We start from the raw sequence: 12,356 nt of genomic DNA, 5'->3' as shown, positions 1-12,356 counted from the left end.
ACTATAGCCTCTGTACATGGGGCGGCTGCTCAACCCACTACGCCACGGACCACCGCTGTTTTATTATTTATTTTATTATTGTAAAAGTCTGTTGCTCAAAGGCTTTTATTTTGTAAAAGTCTGTTGCTCACAGGCTTTTATTTTGTAAAAGTCTGTTGCTCACAGGCTTTTATTCTGTAAAAGTCTGTTGCTCACAGGCTTTTATTTTGTAAAAGTCTGTTGCTCACAGGCTTTTATTTTGTAAAAGTCTGTTGCTCACAGGATTTTATTTTGTAAAAGTCTGTTGCTCACAGGCTTTTATTTTGTAAAAGTCTGTTGCTCACAGGCTTTTATTTTGTAAAAGTCTGTTGCTCACAGGATTTTATTTTGTAAAAGTCTGTTGCTCACAGGCTTTTATTCTGTAAAAGTCTGCTGCTCACAGGATTTTATTTTGTAAAAGTCTGTTGCTCACAGGCTTTTATTATTGTAAAAGTCTGCTGCTCACAGGATTTTATTTTGTAAAAGTCTGTTGCTCACAGGCTTTTATTATTGTAAAAGTCTGCTGCTCACAGGCTTTTATTCTGTAAAAGTCTGCTGCTCACAGGCTTTTATTCTGTAAAAGTCTGTTGCTCACAGGATTTTATTTTGTAAAAGTCTGTTGCTCACAGGCTTTTATTCTGTAAAAGTCTGCTGCTCACAGGATTTTATTTTGTAAAAGTCTGTTGCTCACAGGCTTTTATTATTGTAAAAGTCTGCTGCTCACAGGATTTTATTTTGTAAAAGTCTGTTGCTCACAGGCTTTTATTATTGTAAAAGTCTGCTGCTCACAGGCTTTTATTCTGTAAAAGTCTGCTGCTCACAGGCTTTTATTCTGTAAAAGTCTGCTGCTCACAGGCTTTTATTCTGTAAAAGTCTGTTGCTCACAGGCTTTTATTCTGTAAAAGTCTGCTGCTGTCTGCTGTGGAACAGGAAAAGAAAGTAATCGGCGGATCCACCAAACATGGAGAAGGGTACGGAACTTTTACTCGGCCATTTTCATGTTAAAGTTCTTCCAGACGGCGGAGTCGACAGAACCAAAGTCATCTGTAAACACTGCCAAGTTGAATTGTCTTCTCAGCGTAGAAGTTCCAGTCTAAAATATCACTTAAAGCTGCCGTCTGCAACTTTTTTTCAGTCATATTAGCTTGAACTGTCATGGGATTCTGGAAGTAGAATATTAAATAGGCTGTTTAGGAAAAATAACGAAATCTGTAGCTCCCTCTAAAGCCTGTAATCATGCTTGCAAAAACCGAGCGCTCCCGGCTGTTTTTAACCAATCACGTTAGGTTTACTATTGATCTATTATCTGAGCAGAACAGTCACCAACCACGTCTTCCATGCTGAGCGTGAGTCTGCCCCAGCTTGTGTGCGAGCACACTGGTGTGAACTCACGTGCACAACCTCGTCCACAGAGGGGGAGGGACCTGAAAGTTGTATCAGTTCGAATTTTCCGACTTTAGACTCGCAATTTTGAAAACCTGCCGACGGCAGCTTTAAAGGCAAAACACACAACTGATAGCAGCAAGTAATATAATAATAATAATACATTTATTTGTATAGCACCTTTCACAGAAAATAAAATTCACAAAGTGCTTCACAATACGATGCAAGTCAACATTTCATATACACATCTTATACACACATAAGAAAACACAGTAATTGCAGAAAAGCATGAGGCTACAGAGCAGATGGGCACTTTAAGTACAGATAAAAGCTATTTTAAATAGGTGGGTCTTCAGAATTTTTTTTTGAAAATGTCTAAAGAAGCTGCAGACCGTAGACACAGGGGAAGAGAGTTCCAAAGAGTTGGAGCCACTACCTCAAAGGCACGATCACCCTTTGTCTTTAGACAAGAGCGGGGGACAGTCAATAAGCTCTGGTCTGAGGACCTAAGAGGCCTGGTTGTGTTATAGGGGTGGATCCGGTCACAGATGTAACCGGGTTCCTGATGATTAAGGGCTTTGTATGTGATAAGAAGAATTTTAAACTGGATCCTGAACCTTATTGGCAGCCAGTGTAAGGAAAGTAGAATGGGTGTGATGTGAGTCATCCTGTTGGATCTAGTCAGTAACCTGGCTGCAGTGTTTTGAATAATTTGTAGACGGTTCAGAGATGATATGTTGAGACATGTGAAAAGTGAATTACAATAATCTAACCGGGAAGACACAAATGCATGAATAATCATCTCCAGCTTAGGCCGGGACACAATGGACCCGAGTTTTGCTATGTTTCTGAGCTGGAAGGAACAATTTTGTGCTAATGATTTTATGTGCTCCTCAAAGCGCATGCTTCGGTCGAAGGTAACCCCAAGGTTTTTTAGCTTTGACTGAGCAGCTGATGAAACAAACCCAATACTCTGGGCAATTTTGGGGGCTGAGTTCTCAGGTGCAAGTCATTCAAGGAAACAGACAGTGGAGCGAGGCTTCTACATAAAAACTACAGAAAGATGCTGATGTTAAAAGTGTGTTTGCACAACAAATGTTATGGCACTTTCATTCATATGGCAGCACATTTCAAATAAAGCTAAATGCTAAAAGCTATACACTACTTTTGGATTCATTTTGGGATTCTGCGTACAAATGCGATTAATCGTGATTAATCAGGGAAATCATGTGATTAATTAGATTAAACATTTTAATGGTTGCCCAGCCCTAATAGGGATTTAAAACTACTCCTTGAAACCAAAACTTACTCAAGTAAATGTAAGTCGTTACTCCCCACCTCCGGCTCCAACCCCTGTGACTGAATTTGATGAGGAGGGTCCAGAAAACGGATGGGTTAGTTGCTCTAGGAGAAAACCAACGCTGTGAAGATGAGCTACAGGTACGCAGAGTTTACTGTGAGTTCCCCCTCTGCTCCATGAGCTTCTCTCTTTCCACATTTACCCCACACTCCTCCCTCCATCTCTCCTCCCCCTGCTCTCTGACCCTCCTCCTCTCCTCTGGGCTCCCTTTCTGACGGCAGCCTTCTCTCACACTGAAGAATGGAGGAGATGAGTGAGGAGCCACCTACTTTCTCTGTGAGGGTCTTCACTCTGCAGGAGGAGGTCAGGACTGAGGAGGCGCTCATGGAGACGCATCAGGAGGTAATGCTGAGGGCACCTGCCCTCTCATTTAGCCTTTTTTAAGCCATGACACACTCTAACTGTCATGTGGTTTCAACTAATTCATGCTCTGAGCCGGCAATCGGGCTGGATTTGTACAAGATGGAGGGGAAAGGAGGAATCTAACTCTTAGATCTTCACAGTCTAACAGCATGTCCAGATTTCTGCCTTGAATCAGATGTGGCTCACGCATTTAAAGGCAGCAGAACGTGATCATCAGGATGTGACGCAGAGCGCAGTGGTCCAACGGTAACGGCAGCTTGCTCTCAGGCTCTACCGTGTGTTTGGGTGCATTTTCTTTTCCCATTGACCTGTGCTTCCTGTGCCTCGGTCCACTATGGTTTCAGCCCCCACAGGGCTGCTGTGCTGCAGAATGGAAAGCATGTGGATTTATTCTGGTGGTGTAGTGTTGTTTTGCTACAGAACTACTCCGCTTGGCACTGGAAGCAGCTTATTATTCAAATGTTGCTGTTTTACTGTTAAAGGAGCTCATAGGTTTGTGCTCCAGATGTGTTCGTTACAACAGATGTGGTTGGGATTGATCAGTGTGTTGACAGTTGGCTCTAACATCATTTGATCGAAGTGGATTTAAATGTAAAAGTGCTGCAGCTATTTATTTGGCCATTGCTGGACTAAATGGAGACAGTGTTACTGTTCCAGCTAGCCTTTCTTTCTTTTCACATCTGTTCAATCAACCAACTCCAGAATCCCGTTTCGGTCGTTGAGTTGGCATGTGGTACGCCGGTCCTCAGCTTTGAACGGCCATAATTCATCTCTGCAGAATCAGTGTGAGACTTCCTGCAGTGGGACTACAGACCCAGTTTATAAATATGAGAAACGGTCCGGATGATCTGGATCCGTACCTTTATTCTTACATCAGCAGCTGACTTTATCGCACCTTCGCTCACATCTTTTCAGTCTGTTGCTGCTCACATATGAAATTCCTTTAGCGTGAATATCAGCCTTTGTTCTTCCCTTGTTTAAAGGAGTTGACCCTGAACAACTACAGGCCTGTCTACAAGGTGTCCGTCTTTGTTGAGGTTCTGGAGCTTGAACAGTTGGAAGAGTTTCTACTTAACATTTTATCAGCGTACAGCAGCTATAAAAGTGACTCCCGAGACAACAGCAACACTGTTCAGCTCTTTTTATTGATCTGACATGGTGGATCCTGCAGTTCTAAAGCAAAGACTCGTTATGTTGGACTGTCTGAACACACTGTGGGTCGGGTTCCATTAGGAATCAGGCTGGTGTGTGCTGGTAACAGGTAGCACTTCTATCTACCCCAGTATATGTTCGGGCGCCATCCCGGGGCCAAAATTAAACTTTTATTCTGATGATACAATGATGTGCTGTTCTGCATCTTCATCCAATCAGGTCCAATAAGGCCCAATCAAGCCCAATAAGGCCCAATCAGGCCCAATAAGGCCCAATCAGGTTCAATAAGGTCCAATAAGACCCAATCAATCAGGTCCAATAAGGCCCAATCAGCTCCAATAAGGCCCAATCAGGCCCAATAAGTTCCAATCAATCAGGTCCAATAAGGCCCCATTAAGGCCCCATGTTCTAGAATGTTCTAGAATGTTCTAGAATGCGCCGCTGAGGGTGGCAGCACGTTGGAGTAGCTCTGTACCTCACATTGAGATTTATTCTTTTTTCTAAATTTCATTCCTGTTTTTGCTTGGAAGAAATTGCATTTTTTGGACAACTGTTCCTTCCTGCCTTGGATGCTGTGCAGCTGGATTGATTTTTCCCAATACTTTTGTATATTTTGCTCTTTTGTTATGATGCATAACCATAGCAACGGGGTGGTTTACAACAGGGAGCAGCTGATTAACATTGGAAAAGCAGAAATAATTCGACAACTGAAGCCAGAAATCCCACTGGAATTGAAAAGGAGGCGTCGTGGATGCAGAGCAGGAGCAAAGAGGAGAGAAAGAAAGAAGAAGTTCAAACCATCTCTGCCATCCGTCATCATGGGCAACGTAAGATCGTTAGCTAACAAGTTGGATGAGCTTCTAGCATTGACAAGGACTCAGCAAGAATATCGGGAATGTAGCATTATGTGTTTTACTGAGACATGGCTGCAGGATCATATCCCTGACTCCAGCGTCTCTCTGCCGGGCTTCCTGACTGTACGAGCAGATCGAGATTTAAAGAGTAGCAGGAAAAGGAAAGGGGGTGGATTGGCAGTGCTTGTCAACAACAGATGGTGTCACCCAGGACATGTTACTGTGAAGAGTCGTATCTGCAGTCCTGACATTGAACTATTGGCAGTAAGTTTTCGTCCATATTATTTGCCAAGAGAGTTCACCAGTGTTGTTTTGGTGGCTGTTTACATTCCACCCTCAGCTGTTGCCGACACTGCATGTGATGTCATCAGTTCCGTTGTTGCTAAGATACAGACACAACACCCCAATTCTTTTGTGGCAATATCTGGTGATTTTAATCATGCCTCACTCTCTGCTACACTGCCAACTTTTCAACAGTTTGTCAGCTGCTCTACCAGAGAAAACAAGACATTGGATTTGTTTTACACAAATGTCAAGGATTCATACATTTCCAAATCAAGACCTTCCCTGGGTAAATCAGATCACAACCTTGTTTTTCTCTGTTCAGCATATAAACCCCTTGTCCAGAGACTACCTGTCACAAAAAGGACTGTTAGAAAGTGGTCAGAGGAAGCTGAAGAAGCCTTACAGGGTTGTTTTGATGCAACCGATTGGATTTCTCTTTGTAAGCCACATGGAGAGGACATTAATGCCATGACTGAGTGTGTGACTGACTATATAAACTTCTGTGTGGACAACACCATCCCCACCAGAACAGTGAGATGATTCCCTAATAACAAACCCTGGATCACCAATGAGCTAAAGGAACTATTGAACAAGAAAAAAAGAGCCTTTAGGGAGCGAGACAGGGAGTTACTGAGGAGTATACAGAAGCAGCTCAAAGTCAAGATCAGAGAGAGCAAGGAGGTGTATAGAAAGAAGCTTGAGAGTAAACTGCAGAGGAACAATATCAGAGATGTGTGGTCAGGAATGAAGAAGATCACAGGCCTCAAGCAGAGGGAGGATCGGATGGATGGAAGTCTGGACAGAGCAAATGAGCTGAACACATTCTTCAACAGGTTCAGTTCAGGAACAAGCTCACCATCCTCCCCTCCTGTTCCCAGCCAAAGAGACATCCCACCCTCCTCTGACCCACAGCTTTCCTGTAACATCTCCACCTCCACCTCAGTCATGGATTCTTCTGCTTCCACTAGTTTGTCATCAATCCAATCAGGAGATGCTGCTGTCCCCTTTGCCTCCCCTCCCACTTTTCTGTTTCTAGAAGTCAGGTAAAGAGGCAGTTGGAGAGACTGAACCGGAACAAGGCTGCAGGTCCAGATGGTGTCAGCCCCCGAGTCCTGAAGGCCTGTGCAGAGCAGCTCTGTGGGATTCTGCAACACCTTTTCAACCTTAGCTTGACCCAAGAGAGGGTACCACTGTTGTGGAAGACATCCTGTCTGGTTCCGGTACCAAAGAAAACTCACCCTTCAGACATCAATGACTACAGACCTGTTGCCCTGACATCCCACATCATGAAGGTCCTGGAGAGACTCCTGTTGACCCACCTGTGTAAGCAAACCAGCACATATCAGGACCCCCTGCAGTTTGCTTATCGCCATGGAGTTGGAGTTGAAGACGCTATCATACACCTGCTTCAACAAACCCACTGTCATCTGGACAAAGCAGGCAGCACTGTGAGGATCATGTTCTTTGATTTCTCCAGTGCATTTAACACAATCCAGCCTGATCTGCTTCGTCTGAAACTCCAGAAGACTTAGGTGGAGGCCTCAACAATCACCTGGATTAATGACTACCTGACAAACAGACCACAGTTTGTCAGACTGAAGAATTGTGTGTCTAACCAGGTGATCAGCAGCACAGGAGCACCACAGGGGACTGTACTCTCACCATTCCTTTTCACTCTGTACACTTCAGACTTCCAGTACAAGTCAGACTCCTGTCATCTACAGAAATATTCAGATGACTCTGCAGTTGTCGGGTGTATCAGAGATGGACAAGAAGCTGAGTACAGAGAGCTGGTGGACCGCTTTGTGGCATGGTGTGGGAACAATCATCTCATCTTGAATGTTAACAAAACAAAGGAGATGATTGTAGATTTCAGGAGAAACAGGGTCAGATCAAACCCTGTTTCCATCATGGGAGAAGAAGTGGAGGTGGTTGAGGAATATAAATACCTCGGTGTTCATGTGGACAACAGACTGGACTGGAGACACAACAGTGAAGCCATCTACAAGAAAGGACAGAGCAGACTGTACTTCTTGAGGAAGCTAAGGTCCTTCAAGGTTTGCAGCAAGACGTTGCAAATCTTCTACAAGTCTGTTGTTGAGAGCGTCCTTTCCTCTTGCGTCATCTGTTGGGGCAGCAGCATCAGAACCATGGACCTAAAAAGACTCAACAACCTGATAAAGAAGGCTGGTTCTGTTCTGGGGACGACTGTGGAACCTCTGGAGACAATAATGCAAAGAAGGATTTTGCATAAAATCAAGAGAATTATGGACAACCCTGAACATCCTCTCCATGAGACTGTTATCGGAAAACAGAGTCTCTTCAGTCAAAGGCTTCTTCAGTTTGGATGCAAAACGGACCGCTACAGGAAATCTTTCCTGCCCACAGCCATCAGCATCTATAATAACTCCCTGATTTAATTGAGCTACATCAACATTTAATTTCCCTCTGGGATAAATAAAGTATTTTTGAATTTGAATTGAATTTGAATTAAGGCCCAATACGGCCCAATCAGGCCCAATCAGGCCCAATCAGGTCCAATCAATTAGGTCCAATAAGGCCCAATCAGGCCCAATTAGGTCCATTAAGGCCAAATGAGGCCCAAACAGGTCCAATAAGGCCCCATTAAGGCCCAATCAGGTCAAATCAATCAGGTCCAATAAGGCCCAATCAATCAGGTCCAATCAATCAGGTCCAATAAGGCCCCATTAAGGCCCAATCAGGTCCAATAAGACCCAATCAGGCGTAATAAGGTCCAATAAGGCCCCATTAAGGCCAAATGAGGCCCAATACGGCCCAATCAGGTCCAATAAGGCCCAATGAGGTCCTCTGTCAGCTACAACAGGACTTTAGTGCAGATTCAAACTTGTTTTGAATGCCAAGGAAACAAAACTCTGATTTCCAAAGCAAAATCAAAGCTCCTGAATCTTCCACCTGTTGTCTCCACTCAAGGCTGTGAGTTAGAATCCCAAATGGATGATTATCTCTCGTTCACACCACGTAACCAGGAAAAATAAAACTGTGTTTTAACCTTGTTTCTCCTTTGAGGCAACTTGTTGCCACCTCTTTTATGTCTGTGCCAGATGATGTTGATGCCATGGATGCTGTCTCCCAGGAGCTCTGAGGCTCCTCCCACACCACTGCACACTGTCTGTTTTGGCCCTCTGTAGATTCAAACATTGGCATATTGTCATTTATTAAGTTGTTCTTGGTCTGCCTTCAGAACAATATCTTTCAGAAAAAGTATAGGAAGTTATGGTCTCCATTTAAAAATAATTAGTCTTTTTATCTAAGCTGGGGAAAAGGCCTTTAAAAATGCTGCTCCCTCTGAATCAGTTCAGTTCAGTTTACTTTATTGGTACCCGTAGGTAAACTGGTTTTGCAGTTTAAGAGAGAGATGGGTGTCCTTACATACAAGCTACAAGACACATGACACATATAAACATGGAATCTAAAAACACATATAGGCTACACAAGAATAAATAATACAAGAACAGTGCTAACATATAACATACAACATATATGTACGCAAGAAGCAGAACTGCAGTGGGATGACCATAAGGCTTCATGCAGTTATTGAAGAACTATGGCAGTTAAAATGCAATTTAAGTGCAAAAGCATTGCTACAAGTAAATACATAACCTGCAAGTGCATTGGAAACATAATAATCCACAGGAAATTTGTCTTACATCTTATTTAGCAGAGTAACTGCAGCTGGGACAAAACTGTTTTTGAATCTGTTGGTTCTGCAACCAGGAACTACCAGCCTCCGTCCAGAGGGGAGGTACTGGAATTCATTATTCAAGGAGTGTCGGCTATCATCCAGGATACCCATTGCTATCCGCTGTAGTTGTCTTGTGTATAGGGAAGAAGGGTGCAGCTGTGTCTCCCCAATTAGTTTGCTTGACCACTTGACAATTTGGTATAGGCGGTTCTTGTGTGTGAGGGGAATATTGCTTCTAATCAGCTTCTAAGTTACCTGAATCTTAAGGATCCGGTCTCATTTCATGGATTTAAGCACATTGTAAACCTGCTACAGGCAGGCTTGTCCGGCTGTAAATGCTCTGACTGACCATCCTGCCTCCATCTGGCCTGTGATGATTAAATATTCTGAGGTTTTGTTCTTAACTCATTGGCTGCCAGCCATTTTCAGTTCAGAGATACCCATACTGCCAAGTGTTTTACAGTATTTTGACTGATTTTCCAAGACCCACAGAAAAGTGTGTCTTATGACTATGTACACACCGAAATTACCAAACGAAAGAGTAGACTCTCTTCTTTCATCAGGAAAAAAAAGTTTGTTTCTTCCATTTTCAGTCCTTTTGTAATAGACAGTAGAACATAGGTTGGTTTCACCAAAAACAGCTGTTTGACCCAAAAAACGGAGAAAACAAGCTTCTTTTTTTGTGCAAAGTGGCACTGCTGCCACCTTGCGGGTAATTTTGCCAGTATATTCTCTGTTTAGTGTTTACAAGCCTAAGATTTAGTGACAAACTCCGCTAGATTGTCCCCCAGCCCGCTCCGTTAAAAAACACAATTGACGTCAATAGACGTCTTTGGCAGTCAGCGTTTTTTTTAAATTGACGTCTATAGACGTCAATGGCACCGAAAGAGTTAAGGTGTTGAATGAAGAATGTGTGTATTGTTGCGTTGTCTTCACTGACTTTAGGTGCTGCCTTTCTTGGCCCGGACATTCTTCAAATACATTTTTTATTCCTGGTTAAATGAAGGTTTGAATGAACATAATGCCAGGAAGCCAAAGTATCGAGAAATCATTTAGTCTCTGAAAACTTAATAATAATCAGAGGTGGGTAGAGTAGCCAAAAAATGTACTCAAGTAAATGTACTGTCACTTCAAAATAATATGACTCAAGTAAAAGTAAAAAGTAGTCATCCAAATAATAACTTGAGTAAGAGTAAAAAAGTGCTTGGTGAAAAAAACTACTCAAGTACTGAGTAACTGTTGAGTAACGTCTGATTTATTTGTTAGTTTTCTATGCTGTGGTCTGCTGGAGAGGGGGCAGCACGGGCAGAGACAGAGGGAGACTGAACAAACTGATCAGGAGAGCGAGCTCTGTCCTAGACTGTCCCCTGGATTCCATTGAGGATGTGGGTGAGAGGAGGATGTTAGCTAAGCTGACATCCATCATGGACAACTCCTCCCCCCCCCCTCCATGACACTGTGGGGTCCCTGTACAGCTCTTTCAGCATCAGACTGTTACATCCACGGTGCAAGAAGGAGAGGTTCTGCAGGTCCTTCATCCCGGCAGCTGTCAGACTTTACAACACATGCACCCACTGATCATGTTGTTGCCTTTCCCATGACAATCATACAGAGATTTTTATTTACCCGTATTATTTATATTTTATTCATTTCAACTTCACAATGTGCAATATTATTTATACTAGGTCACTTCACTTTTTGGTCACTTTACTTTTTAGTACTTGCTTTTTCTCTTTTAAAAAAATGTTTGTCTTTTTTAATTTCTTGTTTCATGTCTATTGTTGCTGCTGTGACAAGTGAATTTCCCCGTTGTGGGATAAATAAAGTACAATCTAATCTAATCTTAACACAAGCATTCAATCAGACAGACAAAAATACTAAATAATCATCTTTAGGCAAATTAGAGTTCATCCAATTGATTAAATAAATTAAAATGAATTAATTACAAAATAGCTTAAATTAAAATAATCCAGGTAAATTCAAGTACTTCAATAAAAAATAAAAGAGACTTAGGAAATGTTTAAAACATATGTAACCTAAAAAACAAACATTCACCTATCCATGGGGGGGAAAACGAGTTTAGGAAACTTAGCGCTACATGTTTCCTCAAGTTAGATGTTGAGTTTCTGCTGAAATGTGCGTTTTTTTTGGTTGACACAGAAGACACATAATGTAGCTGCTGTTTCTCACTCTTTGTAAGGTAAACATGCTTTCAGTATGAGGCCTCGTCTGCGTCTTCATTTCCCACTGTTGGTTCTGACATTTTTCATCTGTTTCTTTGTTTGTTTGCTACGACTGCTAATGCTAAAGCTAACCCGTCCCGCCGCTGAGATCGAGTACGGTCACGTGACCAGACTGCACGGCCGCGTCTGATTGGTGGAACACAGTCAGGTGGTAGAGCCTTTGGTGGAAGTCTCTCTCTCTGTCAGAATAAAACATTAAAATGAGGCGTACGCGGGGGGACAAAAATAATGAGGCGTAGAATACCAAAGAGGTAAGAAGAAAAGTAACCAGCTCATTGTAGCCTAATGTAGCGGAGTAAGAGGACAGTTTCTGCTGCACACATCTACTCAAGGAAAAGTAAAAAGTATAGTGATTTAAAACTACTCCTAGAAGTACAATTTTTTCAAAAACTTACTCAAGTAAATATAACGGAGTAAATGTAACTTGTTACTACCCACCTCTGATAATAATGCCGTTAAAGTGATTAGAAAACAAACAGCACCAGTCAGCCACAACATTAAAACCACTGATGGGTTTGAGCAGTTGTAGCCCCCCCCCCCCAGCCAGGGAGCAGTAGGTCCCTGCGTTGGAAGTCTGAGGTAATCACCCCAGAACACGTTGCCATGTTTTCTCCACATCCCGACTGCTCAGCAGATCAAACAAAAGCCTACAAAGTGCCCAACAGTCAGTTCATAATCTGGTCTAAGGTGAAATGTTGTGCTCTGGTTGTATTGTGAAGGAGGAGAGGGTTCAGATGGAGATCAGGCCAGAGCAGCAGGTCAGTGTGTGCACACAGGGGGATGGACAGGAGCTCACTCTGCTCCTCAGCACAGGCCTGGAGGCTCAACAGCTCACTGTGCAAGATGGTGGGTACCAAACAACACACACACCCTCACACATTCCCACTCTGCACATTTAGAAAGTACCAGGGAAACGGGCTGTGGTGGTGGAAAAAGTGTGTTAAACATGGACCCATGGTCACAAACTGATATCA

The 12,356-nt window shown here is 42.9% G+C and overlaps 1 protein-coding gene across 1 annotated transcript in view; it reads left to right on the top strand.

Annotated features, from left to right (window-relative positions):
- The first annotated feature begins 2,997 nt into the window (after positions 1–2,997).
- The window catches only part of LOC142391458 (histone-arginine methyltransferase CARM1-like), a 34,211-nt gene continuing 24,852 nt past the window's right edge, over positions 2,998–12,356 (top strand). Inside the window, exons 1-2 of the mRNA XM_075477213.1 lie at positions 2,998–3,103; positions 12,102–12,228. Of these exons, the coding sequence (XP_075333328.1) occupies positions 3,002–3,103; positions 12,102–12,228 (229 nt within the window). The 5' untranslated portion in view covers positions 2,998–3,001. The remainder of the gene's footprint in view (positions 3,104–12,101; positions 12,229–12,356) is intronic.

Source organism: Odontesthes bonariensis, chromosome 11 (assembly GCF_027942865.1).
Source record: "Odontesthes bonariensis isolate fOdoBon6 chromosome 11, fOdoBon6.hap1, whole genome shotgun sequence".
In the NCBI taxonomy this organism is placed as follows: domain Eukaryota; kingdom Metazoa; phylum Chordata; class Actinopteri; order Atheriniformes; family Atherinopsidae; genus Odontesthes; species Odontesthes bonariensis.
The sequence above is the reverse complement of the archived record's forward strand: the minus strand, read 5'-3'. Positions and strand labels throughout refer to the sequence as shown.